The sequence below is a fragment of the Bufo gargarizans genome, chromosome 1 (assembly GCF_014858855.1).
Source record: "Bufo gargarizans isolate SCDJY-AF-19 chromosome 1, ASM1485885v1, whole genome shotgun sequence".
NCBI lineage: Eukaryota > Metazoa > Chordata > Amphibia > Anura > Bufonidae > Bufo > Bufo gargarizans.
Window position 1 is genome coordinate 399,638,204 of NC_058080.1, and position 26,942 is coordinate 399,665,145.

General features: G+C 44.9%; 1 protein-coding gene across 3 annotated transcripts in view; it reads left to right on the plus strand.

The window, feature by feature from the left end:
- Positions 1-26,942, plus strand: part of LOC122921092 (A-kinase anchor protein 2-like) — a 376,427-nt gene that overhangs the window by 80,898 nt on the left and 268,587 nt on the right. For all 3 annotated transcript variants that reach the window (XM_044271024.1, XM_044271040.1, XM_044271032.1), the window contains exon 2: positions 17,586-17,666. In XM_044271024.1, coding sequence (XP_044126959.1) covers positions 17,586-17,666 — 81 coding nt within the window. The remainder of the gene's footprint in view (positions 1-17,585; positions 17,667-26,942) is intronic.

A 26,942-nucleotide genomic window follows, 5' to 3' on the forward strand; every position in this document is an offset into this window, starting at 1 on the left:
TATAAGGCGATCCGTTCTGCTTCTTTTATTGAAAGTGCTGTGAAAGTGCTTTGAGTAATATCAGACACCGCTCTCTGTATAATCTGTCTGACCAGCCTTTTTCATATATCTCCTTGGTGCTGCCGGTCAACACGTTCCCTTGTTATTATTGACCAGACACACTATCAGTACCCCCTACGATCCTCAAACAGAAAATTGAGAATACTTGATAGTGAAGCACAATTGTTTTCTGTACAAACACGCCAGGTTTATTGTACTTACAAGGCAGGATAATTTTATTGATGTGCAATTTCTTTTATTCTAACTCCAAGTTGCCCGACCCGGGTTTCACATTGGCTTTTTCAGGGGCTCACAATTCTGTCAATAAACTCAAACATTTATAGATCCGCCCTAACTCCACCTCCTCAGGTGATCGGGAGTGGGTAAAATAAATAGTAATTCAGTCTTACACATATTCCAAATATATCAAATTGAATTAATTTACACCCAATATATACAAAAATGGAAATAACCCATACAACATTATAACAAAACGGTATTAGGGATATTTAAACACCACGTGACTATTTCTAGCAAATCAGAGGAAATTCCCTCCTACAGCTTATGTCTTATGTCAAATGCCTACAATGAGGACACAATTCGTTTTAATGATAGAACTGGCTCGTAATTTAATTACTGGGAAAATCGATACCTAAAAAAATCCCAATTGAATTTTTATAAAACGCTTTATACCAAAGGCCACATACATACAGTATATACTAAACTTGACCAAGCTTAAGAAGGGGTTATTCAAATTGTGAAAAAAATTATTTCTCCTGGCCACATCACCAGTACACCTGCTCATATTAACCTATCACGGGAGACTAAACTTGGTTCTAAATGTCCTAACATAGATAAAACATAATTTGACAATGATAAAACAGAATTTATCATCTTTCCCCCCCATCTTACCCACCCTCCCAAACATTCCTATCTATCACAGTTAATGGCTGCACTCTCACCTCGGTCAACAAAGTCTACTTTCTTGGAATAACCTTTGATTCTGCCCTGTCCTTCAAACCACACATCTTAGCTCTTTCCACCACCTGCCGCCTCCAACTCAAAAATATCTCTCAGATCCACACATTCCTCAACCAGGTGTCTTCAAAAATAATTGTACATGCCCCGATCATCTCCTGCCTAAACTACTGTAACCTCTTCCTCTGTGGTCTCCCATTTAGAACTCTTGCACCACTCCAATCTTTGAAGCTAACAAGACCTTCTCTACTCTCCTCTTATCACCTCTTCCCACAATCGCCTTCAAGATTTCTCTATGCATCCTCTCCACCCCCACAAATCGGACTCTCACTTACAGTTGAAACCTTCAAAATAAACCTGAAAACCCATGTCTTCAGACAAGCTTACAACCTTCAGTAACCCTGCTGCAACTATACTGCCGTATGATCAGCTTTACCCTTACCTACTGTCTGCTTCCTCCACCCTGTAATGGGGCACCGAAGGCGCACTCGGTCCCCCATCAGCCGCAGACCTGCTGCTTAGCTTCGGGACCGAGGATCTGTGTTCAGCCTCGTTCCCAGGGCGGCTTTTGCTAGCTGGGAGGCTCCCTGCTCCTAGGTCTGCCTTGAGCGCCGAGCTGATCACTCGGTGCTCGACTTGTTTGTCAGTTGGTCATGTGACGCTGGCCACGTCACATGACCCTCACTCCCCACTATAAATACAGGCAACCTGCTGGCTACAGGTTGCCTGTGATTTTGGACCCTTAGGCTGTGTATTATTATTGTTATTTAGCTTACCTTTGGATTTGACCCTTGATCTGCTTCCTGACACCTCTTCTGCCTGCTCCCTGAACCTTGACGCTACCTCTCGGATTTTGACCTCGGCTTGCTTTTGGATTTTGTCTTTGCCTCTTCTCTTGTACTGACGTGACCTCCTGGACTGACCCCGGCTAGTTGACCCGCCTCGCCCTTCCGTTTTTGGTGGTATCTTGCTTGTTCCACCTCTCTGTCTGCTCTAGTGCTACCTCTCATTGGCTGTCCGCTTCCCTGCTGTCTCTATCTCTCTGCTTGCACTTACTCAGGTCAGGGACTGTCGCCCATTTGCGCCCCGTCACCTAGGGCGGGTGGTGCAAGTAGGCAGGGACAGGGGACCGGGTGGCAGCTAAGGGGGTGCACCTCCGGTCTATCTTTATACCCGCGACTCTACCTCGTGACACACCCCTTGCAGATTTTAAGCCCTCATGGGAAGGGTCCTCTCTCCTTCTGTACCAGTTAGCTTATTCATGCTTATTGCAATTGTTTTGTATTATGTATGTACAACACTTTTCCTATGTACATCGCCATGAAACGAATAGCGCTTTAATAATCTATATCATATATATATATATATAAAGAAGGACGTATTTATGTGTGTGTGTAAGTATGTATGTTCCGCGATCACTCAAAAACGCAAACATCGATTTTAACGAAACTTGGTATCCACATCGCTTGCTACCTGGAAAGAAATCTTCTGGGGTCACATCTCTCTAGGACGTACCGTTCCTGAGATATTCCCATAAAATGACCTGCATTAGCCAATACAATCCTGCAAGTCTTTCTCTTCATATCCATACACACGGTCACATGCCCCTTATCAGCCAATAGAAGCTCGCAGGCCCTTAGTCTCCACATACACACAGTTTTACTTCAGGTTTCCATAACAACCCAGCCATTTTTCTTCACTGCTGTAGGTCAGCTTTAGGCTAGGGCTACACAACAAAAAGTCGCACCAATTTTACGCGACAATTTTTATAATGATAGTCTATGGTGTTGCACTGCGGCATGTGACATGCTGCGACTGCGACAGTTGCAGAAAAATCCATCTTGAATGGATTTTTTGCAACTGTCGTGTCAAAGTCACAGCATGTCGCAGAGCAACACCATAGCCCAGGGATCAGCAACCTTCGGCACTCCAGCTGTGGCGAAACTACAACTCCCAGCATGCACACCTCCTTGGCTGTTCTCAGAACTCCCAGAGAAGTGAATGGAGCATGCTGGGAGTCGTAGTTTCACCACAGCTGGAGTGCCGGAGGTTGCTGATCCCTGCCATAGCCTATCATTATAAAAATTGTTGAGACAAAATGTTGCGTGACACATGTCGTCATGTAGCCCTAGCATTAAAGGGGCAGGGCGCTGTGAAGGTCACTGTTAAAGAGGCGTTCACTGTGGATGTTACTGTTAAGGGGGCAGGCCGCTGTGGAGGTCACTGTTAAAGGGGTAGACACTGTGGAGGTCACTGTTAAGGGGGCTGGGGCCACTATTAAAGGTGTAACTGCTGTGCAGATCACTGTTAAGGCAGCGGGGTACTTTGGAGGTCACTGTTAAGGGGGTGGGCCCCTGAGGAGGTCACTGTCCAGGGAGTAGGGTGCTGTGAAACTCACCGTTAAAGGAGCCAGCTGCTATGAAGGTCAAAGTTAGGCCTCATGCACACGGATGTTTTTTTTCACGGTCCGCAAAACGGGGTTCCGTTGGTCCGTGATCCGTGACCGTTTTTCCGTCCGTGGGTCTTCCTTGATTTTTGGAGGATCCACGGACATGAAAAAAAAGTCATTTTGGTGTCCGCCTGGCCGTGCGGAGCCAAACGGATCCGTCCTGAATTACAATGCAAGTCAATGGGGACGGATCCGTTTGATGTTGACACAATATGGTGCCATTTCAAACGGATCCGTCCCCATTGACTTTCAATGTAAAGTCTGGAGTTCTGTTATACCATCGGATTGGAGTTTTCTCCAATCCGATGGTATATTTTAACTTGTAGCGTCCCCATCACCATGGGAACGCCTCTATGTTAGAATATACTGTCGGATATGAGCTACATCGTGAAACTCATTTCCGACAGTATATTCTAACACAGAGGCGTTCCCATGGTGATGGAGACGCTTCAGGTTAGAATATACAAAAAAACTGTGTACATGACTGTCCCCTGCTGCCTGGCAGGTGCTGCCAGGCAGCAGGGGGCAGACCCCCCCCCCCTGTTTTTAACTCATTGGTGGCCAGTGGGCCCCCCCTCCCCTGTTGTTAACTCGTTGGTGGCCAGTGTGCGCACCCCCCTCCCTCCCTCCCTTTATTGTAATAATAGCATTGGGGCCAGTGTGCGCGCCCCCCCAACCCCCCCTCCCTCCCTCTATTGTAATAATAGCATTGGGGCCAGTGTGCGCGCCCCCCCAACCCCCCCCCCTCCCTCCCTCTATTGTAATAATAGCATTGGGGCCAGTGTGCCCCCCCCCCGATCATCGGTGGCAGCGGAGTAGAAGATTCATACTTACCTGGCTGCTGGCTGCTGCGATCTCTGTGTCCGGCCGGGAGCTCCTCCTACTGGTAAGTGACAGGTCTGTGCGGCGCATTGCTGTCACTTACCAGTAGGAGGAGCTCCCGGCCGGACGCAGACATCGCAGCAGCCAGCAGATGATCGGGGGGGGGGGGGGGGGGGGGTGCGCACACTGGCCCCAATGCTATTATTACAATAGAGGGAGGGAGGGGGTTGGGGGGGTGCGCACACTGGCCCCAATGTATTAAAACAATAGAGGGAGGGAGGGGGGGGGTTGGGGGGGGGGCGCACACTGGCCCCAATGTATTAAAACAATAGAGGGAGGGAGGGAGGGGGGTGCGCACACTGGCCACCAACGAGTTAACAACAGGGGAGGGGGGGGGCCGCACAATGATATTCAAACTGGGGAGGGGGGGGTCTGCCCCCTGCTGCCTGGCAGCCCTGATCTCTTACAGGGGGATATGATAGTACAATTAACCCCTTCAGGTGCCGCACTATCATATCCCCCTGTAAGAGATCGGGTGCTGCCAGGCAGCAGGGGGCAGTCTTGTACACAGTTTGTAGTGTATTCTAACTAGAAGCGGCCCATCACCATGGGAACGCTTCTGTGTTAGAATATACTGTCGGATCTGAGTTTTCACGAAGTGAAAACTCAGCTCTGAAAAAGCTTTTATGCAGACGGATCTTCGGATCCGTCTGTATGAAACTAGAACCTACGGCCACGGATCACGGACACGGATGCCAATCTTGTGTGCATCCGTGTTCTTTCACGGACCCATTGACTTGAATGGGCCCGTGAACCGTTGGCCGTGAAAAAAATAGGACAGGTCATATTTTTTTCACGGCCAGGAAACACGGCTCACGGATGCGGCTGCCAAACGGTGCATTTTCCGATTTTTCCACGGACCCATTGAAAGTCAATGGGTCCGTGAAAAAAAACGGAAAACGGCACAACGGCCACGGATGCACACAACGGTCGTGTGCATGAGGCCTTAAGGGGATGGGCTGCTGTGGAGGTCCCATTTTAAAGTGGGGGTGCACTGTGGGGGGGGGGGTCAGTGTTAAGGGGTGGGCGACTGTGGAGTTTACTGTTAAAGGGGTGGGGTGCTGTAGAGGTCACTGTTTATATCTTTTAGTGACACACACAAACATTAAATGAAATAGATGACATATACCCGTGTGTTGCTGGGTCCTTCTGCTAGTAAATAATAATAATAATAATAATTTGTAATGATTGTTCAAGAACAATCACACAGGACTATAAGTTTTACATGCATTTATATCAATGTCAGAAGGGTCCCCAGGGAAGGGTCCCCAGGGAGTATATCCAAAATGTCTCCCTCCTATTGATGTACTCCATCGGGTCAATTTTCCCCCTTGACATTTATTTTGAGCCAATTCTATACCTTTAAACTTCAGACCTTTCCAGAACAATTGTAGTGTTTCTTAAAGTGTGCGGAGACACTGTGAATGTCTAAACCTATTTTGTTATTATATATATAATCCTGAATTCTGCTTTTTACATGTACAGCGCTCGGAGGATATTTAAACATGGCTCCCACTTGCACGTGCAGCGGGTGCCATAGCTGGCGGGTCTCTGCTGCTTCAAACAGAAGAGGCCCTCAGGTAATGTGCACGACGGGCATTAATGTCAAACATAGTCATTAAAGCCTTTAGATGCTGTGGTCAACCGCGAACATGGCATCTAAATAGTGAAAAACCCTGATGCGAGCGCTTCCTGGTTAAGACCATCACCCCCATGCGGTGATCAGGGATGCCGGTCATTAATTCTAATATGCTGAGTCTCTCTAAAGAAACCCAGCATATATGAGCTGCAGTTCCTAAATTGGCCAGCAGGTGTTAGAGATTAGAGATTTTACTATACTCCTATGGTCTGAAAACACGCATACTATTAAAATATTTAAAATAAATTCCAATATGGCAAATGGCTTAATGTAAAAAAGTATCAAAATGGCCGATTCACCATTTCTTCATTGCTTCTCTTACCCCCCAAAATTTTATAAGATGTGATCAAAAAGACACACTCCAACATGGTATCAATAAAAACTACAGATCATCACGCAAAAAATGAGCCCCCACATAGCTCAGTAGACATAATTATGAAAGATATATGAATATGGTAATATAAAAAAATAATTTTTTTAAGGTTTTTATTTATTTTTTCACTAAGCATATGAAACCTATACACATGTGGTATCAATGTAATCATACTGACCCAGAGAATAAAGAGCACAGGTCAGTTTTGCCGCATGGGGGAAAGCCATAGGGACACAACTGTAAAACTGTGCAAGAATTGCGTTTTTTTCCAATTCCACGCCGTTTGGATTTTTTTTCCTGCTTCCCTCTACATTGTATCCATATTAAATGTCGGCATTAGAAAGTACAACTTGTCCTGCAAAAAACAAGCCCTCAAATGAAGATGTGAACGAAAAAATAAAAAGGTTATGGCTCCAGGAATACAGGGAACAAAAATGAAAATGAAAAATAATAAATAAATAAATAAGGGTTAATTTCCTCAGAGTTCATCCCACAAACTGGAGGCTACAAGAGCACTCAGCATGTAGACGCCTGAGTGCTCACAGGATATAGCACTGTCTTCATGATCACGATTTTTGCATGGTTTGCAAAAACCACAACATGTAAATTGTCTCTATTTCACATCATTCTCCTCCCTTAGACAGCTCTGAACTAATCTATCTTTAATAGTGGGAGCCTTGGAAAAGCTAAATCCAATATAGGGTCATTTTGTTACGTTACCCAATTATGTTTAAAAATCCCTTCCAATTCATTCACATTTTTCTTATACTTGGTAACAAATGAATACTAAGAGCTATCCTATCCTTACAAGACACCTTATTGGTTTCTTTTCTCTGTCCAACTTCCTCAATAATTGTATCCAAACTTACAGAATCATAGCCCTTTTTAACAAATCTCTTTATAATTAACTGACTCTGGTCCACATAGTCATTCTAATCTGTGCAGTTCCTGTATATTCTCTTAAATTGACCCCTTGGGATCAATTATCCAAGAGGCATGATGACAGCTGGTAGTTTTTATATAGGAATTAGTATCCATGGGCTTGAAATAAGTTCTAGTTTTAATATTATTTCCTAAAACAGATATCTCCAAGTCAAGAAACTGTATGGACTCCTGGCTGATCGTATTGAAGTGTAAATTCCAATCATTAATGTTATGAAGGAAGGTCTCTAATTCCTTTTTCTCCCTTTTCCATATACATAAACAATCGTTAGTGTACCTTTTCCACAGTATTAACCCCTTCCTTTCCTCCCTGTTGAAGTCTCAATATACTCCCTCTCCCAGTAAGCCATATATAAGTTAGCAAAAACAGGGGTGAATTTCGTTCCCATCACAGTCCTAGTTAACTATAAATAAAACACATTACAAACCAAAAATAGTTGTGTGTCAAACAGAAATCCAGGCATTTGGTTAAAATATCCTGTTGGACATCACACATCATCAGGTCATTGGAGGTGTAAAATGTAACCGCCTCCAAGCTTTTATCCTTAGGTATTGCACTATACAGAAATGGTACATCACAAGTGCCAAAAAACATTTCAGTTACACTTGATATATCCCTCAACATGGGTTTATCTTGCAAGTCTTGCCCAGTAATGGGGTCATTTTGTAACGTTACCCAATTACATTTAAAGGGAATCTGTCAGCTCCAAAACACCCCTAAACTAGAGTAAGTGGTGAATAGTGTAAGTAATGCTGAGACCGGTTATGTAATTTTTATCTTAATACTCACTTGAATTTTGATGCTGTACTCCGACAAACCAGCATCAAAATGCATTGAGAGGACTCTCGTGCTCCTACACATAATGGAGAGGACTCAAAAAGAAGTCCTCTCTATGCATTTTACTGCTGGTTTTTGGGAGCACAGTGTCAGAATGCGAGTAAGTATGATGATGAAAATTACATAATCGGACTCAGCATCATTTATATTATACAGCTCATACTCTAGTTTGAGGGGTATTTTGGAGCTGACAATCCCTTAATAGAGGAACTTTCACTGGTCCTAACATTACAATAGTATTACCTGACAATGTATGGCTTTATTAGGAGATGTCAGGGCGCTTTTTCTCTTTCACATTGCCTGCTCCGTTTCCCTGCTGTGCTTTGTTCACAGCAAGGCCGGAGAAGGTGAGCTTTTTTTTCTCCCTGTCTGTGAGCTGTCCAATCGCAGCGGAGCGCGTCACAGAAGGAGACGCCCATTGAGAAACCCAGCCGTCTCCTCCTCCTTGTACCGATGCTGCTAATTAGCATACAGGGCTGCAAAAGTGAACGGGGGCAACAGCAGGGGAACGGAGCAGCCAATGTGAAAAAGGGCCTTGACATCTCCTTATAAAGCCCTACATTGTCAGGTAATAATATTGTAATGTTAGGACCAGTGAAAGGACCTCTTTAAAAATCCCTTTCAATTCATTCACATTTCTATTATACCTGGTATCAAATGAAAACTTAAAGCTATCCCTATTCTTATAAGAAACCTTAGGCTACTTTCACACTAGCGTTCGGGTGTCCCTTCAAACGGAGCTCACAAGCGGCCCCGAACGCATCCGTCCAGCCCTAATGCATTCTGAGTGGACGCGGATCCGCTCAGAATGCATCAGTCTGGCAGCGTTCAGCCTCCGCTCCGCTCAGCAGGCTGACACCTGAACGCTGCTTGCAGTGTTCGGGTGTCCGCCTGGCCGTGCGGAGGCAAACAAATCCGTCCAGACTTACAATGTAAGTCAATGGGGACGGATCCGTTTGAAGATGGCACACTATGGCTCAATCTTCAAACGGATCCGTCCCCCATTGACTTTCAATGTAAAAGTCTGGACTGATCCGTTCAAGCTACTTTCACACTTAGAATTTTTTTTACAATATAATGCAGACGGATCCGTTCTGAACGGAGCCACCGTCTGCATTATATGAGCGGATCCGTCTCAGACGGATCCGCTCTGAACGCTAGTGTGAAAGTAGCCTTACTGGTTTCTTTTTCCTGTCCAACTTCCTTATGGTATATTATTGATGACCTATCTTGTGGATAGGCCTTCAATATTTCAAATGGTATATGTACTATTTGTGTTTGGGTAGAACCATTTTAAAATCTTTTTATTTCCCTTATGCTATAAAAATATTTCTTAATATCTTCATATCTTTAAAAAGCATGTCTTTTTTTATCTGTATACAATCAGTCTCTTCATACTGCTCTTGGGGATAAGTCATCAGTATTAAACCACCACTCCACCCCTTGAACACTAATGTGCAATCTATGTTGTTTCACACATTCCCTGCCTTTCTCAAGGAAGCATATCCAGTAACCACTGTGTTTTGGAATCCAATGATGGTAATGAAATGTGTTCAGCTAATGAATGGTCCCTCTGTAGAAATGTATCTGGACTGCGCAAAACATAGATATACCGTAGGTAAATTCTACCATTTTTGACAGATTTCTAATTTTACCCAGCTACAGCCACGTACATTTGTAACAACTTTACTGATCTAACTGGTTCATAATGCAATTAAAAATAAATAATTGTAGGAAAAGGAGCTAATTATATCCACACATTTCCCTGTGGCCTTTATTTACTGCAGACGGCCAAACGATTGTTTGCATGAGGAACAGTAGTTAATTCTTTTTGCTTTTTCGTTGGCCGATCACATCTTTTATGACGAACAAAATAAATACATTTCAGCAGCACATGACATCTTGTAAATAGGGGATCTTCTGTCGACAATAATAGAAGCCATTTTTGGGGTGGTGGGAGGTGGAAGAGCGATTGTATTTACAAAAAAGGGCTGATAATTAAAATCTATAATTGCAACTAAATGAGAGCCAGTCAACTTACTGTATCATTGATTGGCACTTGTTACTGGAAATTTTTCTGTCCATGTGCCCTTATTACCTAGAGCTTTCAGACAGTACAGTAAGGTGGAAATCACTGACAACCAATTGTGGAAATTGGCCTAGAGAGGTACTGGTGATTTTTAATGCCATGCTCATTGCTACGTGTGCCACGTTAGTTTTGGATTATGCCATTGAAGCTACAGAATACTTTCCACTGCAATTTACTGCAAACAATTTGTTTAATAGTCTTTGGAAAAAAACATCCAGCAAAAGGTTTGGCCATATTTAATGAAGGAATAGAAGGCAGCAAGCCAGACCTACTGATGCAATGTAAAATAATCAAATGTAGTGCTGTTTTTGGCTGACGGTATGGTGGCTGCATGTCAACCTCCCCTTTTTACTGCAAAATATAGTTATAGCTATTCGCTCTTATAAAACGGCATACATTTCAAGAAAAACTTCACAAATCTGAATAAAAGTAAAGATGAAGGAATTAAATAAAATTAAGAAACCTTACCTTAATATCTAACACTGAATAGTGTGTGGATGCCTAAAATGATAAACTACTGTATGTGGCCAGTTCAAATTATCATAACCTGTGTGTTACTTTATGTAAAATATAAGAGTGAACCTGGATCGCACATCCTCAATACTATGCTTTTATCTAATAACTGCTTCTTAGCATAATTAACATCGCTTCTCAGTGCAATTTATAGTATACCTATCCCTATGTTGCATACTGTACATGAGGCATTGGTATACAATTTGATCAAAAAGCATAGGCCAACTCACCATGACAAGGTTGCTTCCTCGAGAGGGAACCTACTCTAAATTTGGCGCGGCGCTTTGCGGCGACCAGTATTGAGGATGTGCGATCCAGTTTCACTCTTACATTTTACATGTGTCTTACTTTACCCTTCTAGATGGGTGTTTGAGTACTGTCAGCCTCCTTGTGGGTTTCCGGTTTCTAGATATTGATGACCTGTCCCCAGAATAATTTATGCCCACAGAACTCAATCAATAGGCCACTAGGCATCCACGATTTAGGCTACTTTCACACTAGCGTTAATATTTTCCGATATTGAGATCCGTCATAGGGTCTCAATACCGGAAATAAACGCTTCTGTTTTATCCCCATTCATTGTCAATAGGAACAAAATGTAACTGAACACAACGGAATGCTCCAAAATGCATTCTGTTCTCATACCGGAGAGCAAACCACAGCATGCTGCGGTTTGCTTTCCGTCCTGGTCATGGCCTACAATGCAAGTCAATGGGGACGGATCCATTTTCTCTGATACAATAGAATACAGATCCGTCCCCCATTGACTTTTAATGGATCCGTCTTGGCAATGTTAAAGATAATACAACTGAATTTGTTCATAACGGATGCAGATGGTTGTATTATCAGTAACGGAAGCATTTTTGCTGAACCCTGACGGATCCAGTAAAAACGCTAGTGTGAAAGTAGCATTACCAATGAAAAGTAAAACGTAACCTTTATTATAAGTGAAAATTAAAATACCAAATGCTGAGTACCCCAATGGTACGAATTCCTAAAATCAGCCTGGGTGCCCCTACCTAAAGTTAAATCCCACAGTCTTTGGGAACTCTCCCTAGAACACCCTAAACTAAGTCCATTGGGATGTGCTGAACTAAAAGGTACAGTAGTGGGACCACTGATATCTAGGAGGGTTTGAATCTTGATATACTAATCTCCTAGTAATGAGACAGATATATACACCACCATTTAGTGTACTGATATACAATAATCCAAAATGAAACCCAGTGCCATCCCTACATTCCAAAGTGGGGTTTATCAGGGGCTGTGGTGAGAATTAATAATAAATACCCAAGGAGAAACATATCACACAAAGCTATAATACAATGCGGGTGCAAAGGAGACACCACAGTCGACAGTAGGGATCCTTATTGTTATACAGTCCTCCACTCAAAATATAAGGGGGACTTCTACAAAGATGGCAGCCAAAAACCACTCAACCCTCAGGAATCACAATAAGGCTGTTATCTGCAGGCACTTTGTCTGCTAGTAAGGCTGCCGCTGTTAAGAGGACAGCAGTGTGGACAGTGATGTAGGAACAGTACCGGTACCAATGATGCTCACCCTCTATTTATATAAGCTGCCCAAACAAAATGCCAAGGGTTGCGTCAGTGCGTAGCTAGTGCTGCACCATATTAAGGATGGACTGTGACTGTGGGACTGATACGTCTGCTCGTGCAGTCACTGAATCCATCTTTCATGCGGACACTACAATCATTGTTTCTGCAATCTGCTTCTCAGAAACAACGAACCTGTATGAGGACGAGCGATGGCGGTAGCAATCATTCATCCCCATACAGTGGAGATGATTGCTGCATGTAAAAAGTCCCTTCCTGATAATTACTTCATCTAAATCCACTTGCATGGAAATCCTTCTTGTGTGTTGATCCAGAGCTCCTAATATTTCTCTAAGCTTTCTGCCAAGACTCTCAGTAAAATATCTGGTTCAGTGTAAATCAATGCAATGTAAGATTAAATGGCAATTTCCAGCATGCATGTACAAATACAGGTCTTCATGTAGCGTTCTCCTTATGCTTATTCTGTTTTAGCCTTTTGTCTTACTTCATCCTGTTTCTTGATGTGGATAATTATATACCAGCTTTACTGCTCTATTGAATGTAGTAACTTCTTTTGTTATAGTTTTGCCATTTTCTGTATTAGGATTAGCACCCACACAATTTACATCACTCTGTACAACATTCTGCACAAAGTTGAGGGAAGTGGAGACACGATAATAGCTGTGACGTTATCATTATCAACAGCATTACTATTCTTGCCTTTTAGCTATTTAAAGCTGTCTCGCCACTGGCATTTGCCACGTATTGTATCTTGCTGTTATCATTTGGACCAAGTCTTATTTTCAACACGTACATTCAGTGGCCATTGTGTTAGAGTAGTTGGTGGTGCCCTACAATGGCCCCAGAACAATGAGATATTTATGTAGATAGTGACATGGAAAACAATTTTAACAATCACCAAAAATTCTAAATCACGTTTTTATGTTAAACATATTTTTTAAACAATAGATCTTTTTCTGATGACACATTCCCTTAAAGGGCTTCTGTCAGCCCATTTACATATTATAAAAATAGCTTTTTTTAAAAATCTACTGAACCAAAATGAATATTTAGCTTATGTATAGGGAGCTCGCAGTGTAGGGATTATTATTAACCAAAAAAAAAACAAAAAACGGTTTAGTGGGCTGACAGAAGCCCTTTAATGGAAAAATTTTAAAAAAATCTCTGCACCGAGCTCCCCCAGTGGTGACTGTTGGAAAACCCCATGGATGTATGTTGTGAAGCAGTAGGAGCCCGACACAGGGGCCTCACCATGGGCCCCATAGCAATTGCGATGGTAAGCACACCACTAGTGGCCTAGTTCCCACATAAGTGTATTACATATGTGTAGAATACTAGTGTGAAGCTGGATGATAAATCTAGTACAGGGATAGACACTTTTCACTGACTCGATACCAACTATTGGTTGGCTTACTTTGAAACAGATTTTTATGTAAGACTTGAGGCACAGCTTTGGCACAAAATGGCACATAGTAGACCCGCCCCCCTTCCCACTAAGTTCCACCCCCTTATCGAGCATGTCGCTAAAAAGTGTACTTACCCTAAGGCCCTGATTCATCAAGACCGGCATCTGTGCCTGTGCTACTAGAGGAGCCATGTAATTTATGAAGTGCTACCGGAATGAAGTCTACGGGAGCTCGGAGCTGCTGAAGATTTCAGTTGTTATTCAGTCATCCACCAGTTTGACGTAAATGATGATGAATGAGCTGATGATGAATGACCACACTTCACCCTCGCCATGCTCCTGTTTTGTAAAATTAGCGAGAGTGGCTTAAGAAACTCAAGCTCTTACACAGCTCCATAGAAAGGAAAATTAAAAATGATGGGTCTTGGCATTTTCCTTTTTGGAAAAAAAAAAGCTTTTTTTTTGTCATAGTTTTATCCCGGCCGTCTCTCTGCATGTTTGCCGTGCTGCCGCCGGAACTCCGGCCCGCCCCCATCATAGTCATTGGGGCCGGAGCGGTAGTCCGGGGGCACGCATGCAGTAGCGGCAGCACAGATCTGACAGGCTGTTCACCCGCCGGAACAGCCTGCCGGAGTTCCTTGCCGCTATCGTGAAACTAGCCTAACAGACCTGGCCCAGAGAATGAAGTTGTCATGTTACTTATTGTTGAAGAACGTAAAAACTCAGCGGCAGCATTGCTGTTTTTCTCTCCCCCCCCCCCCCCCCCAGAAACAGTTAATCAGTACTTTTTAACCTGAGATGAGTCCTGTATGTGAGATGAGTCCTGTATGTGAGATGAGTCAAGGACAGGACTCATCTCAGGTTAATTTGCATGTGTATCAAATAGTTTTTTTGACACAATAAAAGCACACAGAGCTATGGGGTATTGCAGATGTACTAGCGGCCATCTAGCAACCCATGTCCTCAGCGCTATACACAAAATCCCGGTGACAGGTTCCCTTTAAAACTACAATTTGTCCCACGAAAAACAAGCCCTCATACGACTAGATAGACTATCAATGGAAGAGTAAAAAAGTTTTCTAGGAATGCGACGATGAAAAGAATTGCTTGGTCACTATGGGCAAAAGAAGTCTGGTCACTAAGGAGTTAAGCAAATTAAACTGTGTTGTAGTTTCTGCACAGTGGGTGGCCGAGCATCAGTTACCTAGCTCTGCGGCCCCTTCATTCTGATGATCAGGGGCCCAACTGTTGAGTCTCCACCAATGAGGAATTTGCTAATGATATACCAGGCATGCTCAACCTGCGGCCTTCCAGCTGTTGCAAAACTACAACTCCCATCATTCCTGGACAGCCTACAACTATCAGCCTACAGAAGGGCATGGTAGGAGTCGTAGTTTTACAACAGCTGGAGGGCCGCAGGTTGAGCATCCCTGTGATATACTATCACTTTCAGTAGCAAAAAAAAACTTTGAGAGAAATTCATCATGAAGTTAATGTTTGAAGTCAGTTTTTAAGTAGTCTGTGTTGGCGTACTTTATCAGATGTCACATGGTGTTTGTTAAATTTAGTGCATCTTTAAATGTAACACTTTGGTCTAGAAATGTTACTCAAGTGTTCATACAAGCACTCTTGAGACATTTTATTTGCGACTTTTTAAAAATCCGGAGTGAAACTCACTTGCATAGCTAACCTCTTCACTTAATCACCCAATTTTCAAAACTTAAGTGAGTGGTGTAAAAAGTGGCAAAATGTATGTGTAATGGACACAAAAATTGGCAACGCCTCTATTGTGTGACTTTTTAAAGCCATTATTCTGGAGAGCAAGGCACGATGAATCCCCTTGGCTTCCTGTCATGGGTTAATTACTATACAGCAATAAGACTGAAGATAATGATCGTGAAAATATGATTATAGCAGCAATCGCTCATGAATTGAATATAGACTGTTTCATGTAAATTAATACTAAGGCATTTCAATGTTTTTAACCCCTTAATGACGAGTAATTAAAAAAAAAAAAAAATATTTTTGTTTTTTACTCCCAGCCTTCCCAAAGCCATAACTTTTTTCTTTTTCCATTTACATAGACATATGAGGGCTTGTTTTTTGCAGGACAAGTTGTACTTTCTAATGGCACCATTTACAGTTGTATACAATGTAGTGGGAAGCAGTAAAAAAAAAATCCAAATAGGGTGGAAGTTTAAAAAAAAAAAACAATACCGTCACAGTTTTATGGGTTTTATTTTTACAGCGTTTCCTATGCAGTAAAACTTACCTGTTACTTTCATTCTCCCGGTCAGTATGATTACAATGATACCACATGTATAGTTTTTCTTGTGTTTTAATACTGAACCGGTGTAAGGTAGAACTTTGCCCATAGCAACCAATCAGATTCCAACCTTCATTTTTCACAGCTCTTTTCGAAAATGAAAGGTCGAATCTGAACGGTTGCTATGGGCAACTCAGCCAGTTCTACTTTACACCAGGTTGATAAATCTCCCCCTAAATTTTTCTATGCATCACCATATTCTAACCCCCATATCTTTTTATTTTTATGTGTACAGAGCTGTGTGAGGGCTCATATTTTTACAGGGTGATCTGTACTTTTTCATTTTAGGGTGATCATTTTTTATTCACTGTTTAAAACAGCAGGCACCCCGCGGGTATTTCACCCATTGCATGCACGAGTGGGCACCGTATTTAAAGTCACGACCGCCGACGTATATATATGTAGGGCGGTCGTGAATGGGTTGACTGCCTCTGTTTAAACAGTATGATAGAATATTGTATTTTCATCCATTCCCTAAAATGTATGTCATATGAATTGCTCTCTTTATCGATCGATACACAGTAGCAGGGCATGAGTGAGAAATTCCAATTCCCCATGGCTGCAACCCTCAAGAGATCCCTCTATGTCCCATTACTCGTTTTGGGTTTAATCTGGGATGTTCTTTAAAGTGGACCTGTCACCAGATCTCACAACGTAACTGCATACATTACTAAAGAGCTCTCTTAGACCTGATGAGGCTGGTGTACTTACTACAAGTCAGGATGCCTTATATTTTACCCAGCTCTTGCCGGACTTATAAAATGCATATTTTTATTTCAGGCATAAAAACTTTCAGAAAGGATTATCCAGCCAATCCGACATGGATTTTCATAGTATGTACGCCAGCCTCATCAGGTCTAAAGATCTATATAATAATGTATGCAGCTTGGATTGTGAAATCTAGAGACAGGGTCCCTGTAAAATTCAAACAAAATCTGCCTTCATCTTGTCAGGTTGCTATTCTGCTTTTCATCTAATAATAAATGGTCATGTTTCATGTACAGCGCATGATCTTTAGGTAGTTTAGCCTCCCTTTACTGCGCAGTGATTTGCAATGCACTGCACCTGTTGGGAGAGGAATACTCAGACTGGTACCTACGAAGCAAGAGTTGTCACTGTAAGAAGCCACACCCAAACCATTGATCATCACTGTAATTACGGGTTTGCTTTATATAGATTTCTTGTAGATGTGTCAATTTCATGCTTTATTGATATGCAGACCTTTGCTGCTGCCTTTTTCATTTTGCCATTGTGGTTGTAATATAAGGAGGACTGTAATACGGGATCATGGCAATGATGGGAAAAGTCTAGGTGACATATTATATGAATGTCCCTTTAAATTGGGAGTGCAGCAGCTATCAGTGAGAGGGAGCTGCTGGCTTCCTTTCTATGTCAGTGTGTAGCACTTAGTCTTCTTCATAGCATGTTATGTCCCTCAGCACTCAGGAGCAGCAGAGCTAGCACATGCTAACAGCAGCTGATCGGCAGCCACAGCATTTTCTCATCTCTGCCTTTTCTTTCCTTCTCTTACAAAGGAAAAAAGAAAACGCCAGGCTGCAATTGAGGACAAAAGACAACAGCTTGAAGACCAAATTCTCCAACTGCAGCACCTAAAGGTAAGAGCTGGCAGCAGAGGAGAGGCACCTCCACACATCATCCATGTTATACATGATGCCAGCATGTCTTTCTCGAATGCAGCACCGTACACAGCACTGACAATGGAGGGAAGGAAGCTCCTGCCTTATTCAGGATGACACTGTCAAATGTATGAGCATCCATACTATTCAGATGGCATCTTATATACACTGCTAACATGACAGATATCTGTTCCTATAAAACCCTCTCATTTTACGGATGTCTGTTATGTAATGAGACCAACATCAGTTTCAAGGGACAATTGAGCTGCATACGTAGCAGCAACTTTTTTATAACCCGAACACACAAATGTTCTGGGGTGTTTCCATAAAACAGCATGTCAGAGTCTATAGGGATCCTTTTAAGATGCTATGATTTCCAGGGGGATAGAAATACTCATTATATGAGCTTGTCACCCAGAACTGTTTGATATAATATGTATTTAAGGACGCTGTAGAAGCAAGGGCGGGTTATACACCTCTGTTAGTGGTGGCAGGAGGGTAAGAGGAAAGCTGTTATGCACACACCAGCAGCTTTGCAGTAATGGATGTGCCGCCTAAACATATCTAGGGTGTCTGTAGCAATCCGTGATTGCAAAATTCATGTCATATTAAATATCCAGTAGTCTAGAGTGTCTTAAAGGGGTTCTTGAGACTTAGAAATCCTCAGGTTAAGTCATCAGTGCCGGTCCAACACCCGACTCTCCCACCAATTAGCTGTGTCGCCTTCCACCGGCACCAGATGCTTCACAGTGGACGGAGCCAGAAGCAGAAGGTTCCATCCACATTATAGTGGCTGTGCCACGGTACTGCAGCTCAGTATCCATTCAGATGAATGGAAGCCAAGCTCTAGCACACCGGAAACTACAGTGTGTGTAAAACAGCTGATCGTGGATCGTGTCAGACCCTCTCCTGATATTCGTGATGCAGATTTCAAACAACTGCATGAATGGCAGTGGGACGCAGATTAAACATGGATTTGGGCATGAAATATGCCCCCAAAGTCCTCATGAAGAAACTGGCATGCGACAATACATTTATTCCTACTAGTTTTTTGGGGCCCTACACTGTCTGTCAGTCTGAGCAGGGATACAACCAATTGACAAGGGGAATAGCAACATCCAGTTGTCAATTGTATACATAAATTTCTAAGACCAATAACAGAGGAACTACACAATGTAGGTTAGATTATTATTTCACAGAGCATGCAAGTATTAACTAAAAGAGGTTCTCTCTAAAGCGTTTCTCCAGTCTTTTACTAAAATCCTCTAACCTGTGGAGGCAATATTGTTTCAGCAGTACTTAGCCGTCTGTGGCGCCACCTATTCCACCATCACTGCTGCTCCGTGCACATAAGGGACTTGGGTTCACCTGGCAATCATACATTTATTAGCAATCTTGCGATCTAACGAATATTAATCTAATATGAAACAGGATATTTCCTTCCTTGCAGCAAAAGGTTAAAAGTCGAAGCCGAATTCATGTTCAGTGTTGTCATGGTAACTTAGATTCACTTATTTTAAAGCTGTAAATAAGTAACTGTAACACTTGTGCTCCTACTGAGTAGTCACAGTGCTCTCCAAAGCAGTCGCACCTTGGGAGAACAGTAGAAAAGATCTAAGAGAGAGGCAGAACTCCTCATAGTAACATAGGCTGAAAAAAGACTTCTGTCCATCCAGTTGGGCTGTTATCCTGCAAGTTGAACCAGAGGAAGGAAAAAAAAACCTCATGAGGTAGAAACCATAATTTTTTTTTTCCTTTTAGGGGGAAAAAAATTCCTTCCCGACTCCAATCAGGCAATCAGAATAACTCCCTGGATCAACGACCCCTCTCTAGTAGCTATAGCTTGTAATATTATTACACTCCAGAAATACATCCAGGCCCCTCTTGAATTCCTTTATTGTACTCACCATCACCACCTCCTCAGGCAGAGAGTTCCATAGTCTCACTGCTCTTACCGTAAAGAATCCTCTTCTATGTTTGTGTACAAACCTTCTTTCTTCTAGACGCAGAGGATGTCCCCTCGTCACAGTCACAGTCCTGGGGATAAATAGATGATGGGAGAGATCTCTGTACTGACCACTGATATATTTATACATATTAATTGGATCTCCCCTCAGTCGTCCTTTTTCTTAAGTGAATAACCCTAATTTTGATAATCTTTCAGGGTACTGAGGTCCACCCATTCTAGTTATTACTTTAGTTGCCCTTCTCTGAACCCTCTCCAGGTCTATGTCTGCCTTGTTCACAGGAGCCCAGAACTATACACAGTACTCCATGTGTGGTCTGACTAGTGATTTGTAAAGTGGCAGGACTATATTCTCATCACGGGCATCTATGCCCCTTTTGATGCATCTTATAATCTTATTGGCCTTGGGAGCAGCTGCTTGACACTGGTTTCTACAGCTTAGTTTGCTTTCCACAAAAATTCCTAGGTCCTTTTCTATGTGAGTGTTACCCAGTGTGTTACTAATTAGTATGTACTGATCACTTGCATTATTCTTTCCCATGTGCATACCCTTACATTTGTCAGTGTTAAACCTTATCTGCCACTTCTTTGCCCAAGCCTCCAGTCTATACAGATCCATCTGTAGCTGTATAGTGTCCTCTTCAGTGTTAATTACTTTACACAGTTTAGTGTCATCTGCTAAAATGTATATTTTACTGTGCAAGCCTTCTACAAGATCATTAATAAATATATTGAAGAGAATACTGACCCCTGAGGTACACCACTAGTGACGGTAACCCAATCTGAGTGTGTACCGTTAATAACTACCCTCAGTTACTTACCCATGTACACACATCTTCTCCCAGTCCAAGCTCAAGATATCCATTGAGTCACCCCGGGCAAGTCTAGAACTTACCTCCTCATAGAAACGGATTAAATTAGTTTGACATGACCGATCCCTCATGAAGCCATGCTGATATGGCGTTATTTGCTTATTTTCATTGAGGTACTCCAAGATAGCATCTCTTAGAAAACCTTCAAACGGTTTACCCACGACAGACTGTTAGACTTACCGGCCTATAGTTTCCAGGCTGTGTTTTTGATCCCTTTGGGTCTCAGATGTATAGATAGTTTGCATAAAAAGCTTTGGATTAATGCAACCCACTTACAGATTTTCCTAAACACAATCCATGTGTTATATAAATTTTGTGTTATTAGTCTCAATGGTACCAATGCGCTTTGATGTAAAAACCTCTTACTCACTCAGGTAAAATTTAGAAGAGGTTTACACCTCAAAACTGTTAACAGCCTGCATTTGTGGGAGGGGCGTCTGGCTATTTATCCCCCCACCTGCCGCTCAGCCAGGCGCCCGAGCCTCACGCATCACTGCGGCTTCACGCTCCCTCCTTCAGTGTCGTCACTTCCGGGTTACCGTGGTCACGTGCCGCCGACGTCAGCTTCGCTGCCAGCCTGTCAGGTAATCGGGGTACAGCGTCCCCGCTCCAGCTTTACTTTACGTCCGGCCTGGTATCTGGCTTCGGGGGTGGCGCGGTCGGGATGCCGCTCTCCCCCAGTACGTTCCGCCCACGCAGTTACAGGCGGCTGGGTCGGGGGAGCGGTGTCCTAGCTTGTGCTCTTCCGTCTCATCGGTGTCCAGGAGTCAGGTCCGGAGGGGGGCCACTTTGCTACCCCACCAGATTACCAGGGGAGAAAGCATATGATGGGAGTACAGGGGAGGTAGATGGTTCTGGAGAGTGCCTAACCCAGCTAGATGTAGCGGTGATGAGTATGCCGTGGTATCACCGTATGTCATCTGTATTTTTCCATAAGGCTGCATTTAAATCCTTCAGAGTTATCGGATAAGGGTCATGAAGGATTTAAAGGGCCAGTGGTAGAGTCAGGGCAAAGCTATATTTGAGATTGTTGAAGCAGTGCTTCCAGCACAGCAAGGGTTGTCAAATTCCGGTGTTATGGTGCAGGGGTACTCCTGCGTTCAGGGGGGGGCATTGCTTCATTCATGCTCCCTAACCCCTCCAGCAGGTTACCGGCGGGTTTAACACACCATGCGTGTGCCCGTTTTTCAGAGCAGCGATGCAGGCTGGCTATTTTAAAAAAAAAAAAAGAAGAAGAGAGGGGGAGTTTAAATATAATTAAAAAAAAAATATATAAATACATATAATAATTCTTGCATATTTAACAGTTTTCAAACCCTACAGCATCATAATGCCAGAATTTGCGGTCTAGTTGAGGGGAAGTTTTCACTTTACTGTTTCAAGTCAGCGGTTTTGTTTCAGTCGCATTGTGCGTCTGTCTCGGTTGTCTATGTCCCTGGATCGCCCAGGTTGTCTATGTCCCTGGATCGCCCAGGGTGTCAATGTCCCTGGATCGCCCAGGGTGTCAATGTCCCTGGATCGCCCAGGGTGTCAATGTCCCTGGATCGCCCAGGTTGTCAATGTCCCTGGATCGCCCAGGTTGTCAATGTCCCTGGATCGCCCAGGTTGTCAATGTCCCTGGATCGCCCAGGTTGTCAATGTCCCTGGATCGCCCAGGGTGTCAATGTCCCGGGATCGCCCAGGTTGTCTCTGTCCCTGGATCGCCCAGGTTGTCTCTGTCCCTGGATCGCCCAGGTTATCTCTGTCCCTGGATCGCCCAGGTTGTCTCTGTCCCTGGATCGCCCAGGTTGTCTTCGTCCCTGGTTCGCCCAGGTTGTCTGTGTCTCCCGGTTCTTCAGGGGGTTCGTATATATTCTTTTAATTCTGACGTTGTGTTGTTCTTCCCTTTAGATTGGCTTTTAGTTGTACGTTCTCTACGTTTTCGGCCAGGCAATTCCGAGGCGCTCTCTGGTAAGTCAGTTTATAGTTGATTAGCAAGGCAGGGCGGCAAACTTCGGTTCTACTCAGGGTCATTTTCATTTCATTAGCTCCAACTTTAGCATTTGGGGTTTTGGAGCCGTGCTTCCAAATCTGTTCATATCCTACCAGGTAGGTTGTTGGTCCGATGGGCATTTTACTCACCTTTATTGGCCTCACGCTCCGCCGACATCCGGATCGCAGCACGCCAGCCTGCCGGGTGATCAAGGCTCAGCTGGCTCCGTGCTAGCTGCGTCTCGCACCCGACCTGGTTCCCTGCCCCCGGCTGGTGCACGCTTGATTGCCGCTCCCCCCAGCATGTTGCGCTCGCACGAGTGCGGGCGGCGGGGTTGGGGGAGCGGCGTTCTAGTCAGGGAACTGCCGGTCACATGCCGGCTCGGCATGAGAGCCTATTGTGTTAAAAAAGGGTGTCATAGGTTGATTTCACTTATAACCATGCTATCTTGGCATATCTATTAATTCTGGTTTTGGGATGCAGGTTGCCCTCCCGCTGTCAGGGGGGGGGGGGGGCGCAGTTTTGGGTCCCCTGCCAAATTAGTTGGGGCTCTGTACGTTTAATTTTAAGTTTATCTGCCTTGCATCACAATACCAGAATTAGCGACTTACGTGTTTTCACTTTACGGTCTCAGAAATCAGTGGTTTATCGTTTTCTGGTTCAATCTGCTTCTGTCTCCTGGTCTTTACGTATGGCCGGGGTCCCCTGGCCCCCCCGGGATCTCAGTGCCTCCCGGATCGCCCAGGTTGTCAATGTTCCTGGTTCGCCCGGGTTGTCAGGTTCCCTGGATCGCTCAGGTTATAAGTGTCCCTGGATCGCTCAGGTTGTCAGGGTCCCTGGATCGCCCAGGTTGTCGGGGTCCCTGGATCGCCCAGGTTGTCAGGGTCCCTGGATCGCCCAGGTTGTCAGCTTCTCTGGATCGCCCAGGTGGTCAGCGTCCATGGGTCGCCCAGGTTGTCAGGGTCCCTGGATCGCCCAGGTTGTCAGGGTCCCTGGATCGCCCAGGTTGTCAGGGTCCCTGGATCGCCCAGGTTGTCAGGGTCCCTGGATCGCCCAGGTTGTCAGGGTCCCTGGATCGCCCAGGTGGTCAGCGTCCCTGGGTCGCCCAGGTTGTCAGTGTCCCTGGATCGCTCAGGTTGTCAGCTTCTCTGGATCGCCCAGGTGGTCAGGGTCCCTGGATCGCCCAGGTTGTCGGTGTCCCTGGATCGCCCAGGTTGTCGGTGTCCCTGGATCGCCCAGGTTGTCGGTGTCCCTGGATCGCCCAGGTTGTCGGTGTCCCTGGATCGCCCAGGTTGTCGGTGTCCCTGGATCGCCCAGGTTGTCGGTGTCCCTGGATCGCCCAGGTTGTCGGTGTCCCTGGATCGCCCAGGTTGTCGGTGTCCCTGGATCGCCCAGGTTGTCGGTGTCCCTGGATCGCCCAGGTTGTCGGTGTCCCTGGATCGCCCAGGTTGTCGGTGTCCCTGGATCGCCCAGGTTGTCGGTGTCCCTGGATCGCCCAGGTTGTCGGTGTCCCTGGATCGCCCAGGTTGTCGGTGTCCCTGGATCGCCCAGGTTGTCGGTGTCCCTGGATCGCCCAGGTTGTCAGCGTCCCTGGATCGCCCAGGTTGTCAGCGTCCCTGGATCGCCCAGGTTGTCAGCGTCCCTGGATCGCCCAGGTTGTCAGCGTCCCTGGATCGCCCAGGTTGTCAGCGTCCCTGGATCGCCCAGGTTGTCAGCGTCCCTGGATCGCCCAGGTTGTCAGCGTCCCTGGATCGCCCAGGTTGTCAGCGTCCCTGGATCGCCCAGGTTGTCAGCGTGTTGTACCTAACTGATGTTTTTTGCCCCCTTTTTTCACTGGTGTACCCGCGCCGTGGCTCCCGGCACAATTCTGCCACTATGTTCAGGGCAGGTGTCTCTGCGTGCGCCGACGTTGTCCTAGCCCTGACCATAAATAATAAGGCTGTTAACAGCCTGCCTTTGTGGGAGGGGCGTCTGGCTATTTATCCCCCCACCTGCCGCTCAGCCAGGCGCCCGAGCCTCACGCCCCTCCCTCCCGCCCTTTTTCTCTAAACTCCCTTCAGGTATGCCCCCTTTTTTCACTGGTGTACCCGCGCCGTGGCTCCCGGCACAATTCAGCCACTATGTTCAGGGCAGGTGTCTCTGCGTGCGCCGACGTTGTCCTAGCCCTGACCATAAATAAAATTCTAACATTTATTGAACACTTGGATTGTGTTTACCAAAATCTTTTAAACTGGGTTGTGCCAAACCTTTGCTTTTCATGCAATATACTACCAGCGGATACAGATGGACTGCCCCTAAATATATTAACCTGTCTAAGGCCGAATGCACACGGCCGTGTTCCGTGGCCGAGAGTGGTCCGTGGTATGCCGGGCTGGATTCCTGTTCAGAGCAGAAGCGCACGGCGTCATTGGTTGCTATGACGCTGTGCGCTTCATGCCGCCGCCGCTGTACAGTAATACACTTGTATACTGTATTACTGTACAGCAGCGGCGGCATGAAGCGCACGGCGTCATAGCAACCAATGACGCTGTGCGCTCCTGCTCTGAACAGGAATCCAGCCCGGCATACCACGGACCGCTCTCGGCCACGGAACACTGCCGCGTGCATTCGACCTAAGGAAGAGGATACTGTTTTTCTTTACAAGGCTGTTTGTATTGAAGTCTGTCTGATCTGTTCAAACTCCCCCTCTAGCTTATAGATGGATAGATAGATAGATAGATAGATAGATAGATAGATAGATAGATATGAGATAGATAGATAGATAGATAGCTAGATAGATATGAGATAGATAGATTGATAGATATGAGATAGATAAATAGATAGGTAGATATGAGACCGATATGAGATAGATAGATAGATAGATAGATATGAGATAGATATAGATAGATAGATAGATATGAGACAGATATGAGATAGATAGATAGATAGATAGATCACAGCTTTAAGATGCCATCCAAGATAACTCCTTCTAGGAACTATGGAACCACCTGGGCACAAATGAGAAGAAAAACAACCTCCATATTCAGAACGGCAACATCTGGCTCCAGTATTTCAGAGACCTCTACAGAGACATCCCAAAAGATGAATGTAACCCAGACCAAGAACAAATGAGGTCAAAACTGAAGAGCATGGAAGATATTTAAAGATTTCCAAAACCCGCTAGACTCACTCATAACACTGCAGGAGATATCAGAGAGAATATCAACCATAAGAGGTAAGAAAGCCAGCGGCACAGATCGCATCCCACCCAAAATGATTAAGTAGAGTCCGCCAGCAATACAGGTAGCCATAGCAAAACTGTACAACATGGTGCTAAGCGCTGGCTACTTCCCCTAAGCCTGGAAACAAGGTGTCATAACCCCAATACACAAGAGTGGGGACAGGTATGACCCGGCCAACTACCGACGGATATGTGTCAGCAGCAATCTGGGAAAACTATTTAACAGTATCCTGAACCAGAGAATGCTCGGCTTTCTCACCCAGCACAATGTACTCAGTAAAAGCCAAGCGGGGTAATGCCAAACCACCGCACCACAGACCATGTCTACACCCTGCACTGCCTCATCTAGAGCCACGTCCACAACACAAAGCAGGGAAAGATATATGCTTGTTTTGTGGACTTCAAAAAGGCCTGTGACTCAGTGTGGCACCCAGGATTGCTTCTGAAGCTATTGAACAGCGGAATAGGAGGAAAGACATACGACTTCATCAAAAGCTCCTACACCGAAAACCGATGCAGAGTGAAGGTAAATGGGAAAAGAACGGATTACTTCCAACAGAGCCGAGGAGTCAGACAGGGTTGCAGCCTCAGTTCAACTCTCTTTAACATTTACATCAACGAGCTGGCAGCGGCTCTGGAGTCCTCCTTAACACCAGGTTCATCCTCCATGACACTGAGGTTAAATTTCTCCTGTATGCGGATGACCTTCTCCTACTATCACCAACTGAGAAAGGTCTCCAAGACCAGCTAGTCATTCTGGAGAAATTCAGCACCTCATGGGCCCTTCCCATCAATTTAACTAGACCAACACTGTGGTGTTCCAGAGAAGAAAAACAAATTCAGCCAGGCCCCCTACCTTCACACTACACAACTGCCCTCTTACAGCCACCTACCTGGGCTTGATAATTGACCAAACTGGGAGCTTCAAATCAGCCATTAAGAAGCTGAAAGACAAAGCATGCACGACTTTATACAACATCAGAAGACGACTGTACCACTCAAAGCACCCGGGAGGGTCTGGCTTAAAATCTTTGACTCCATCATTGCACCAATCTTCCTGTATGGCAGTGAAGTCTGGGGCCCTCACACGTACAGGGCCGTCTTTACCAAGGGGGCAAAAGGGGCAGCTGCCCCGGGCCCAGTTGCTCCTGTGGGGCCCAAGGCAGCTGCCTCTTGAGCCCTGCTAGCTACTGCCCCGGGTGTCACGCTGTCAGCTACACAGGGG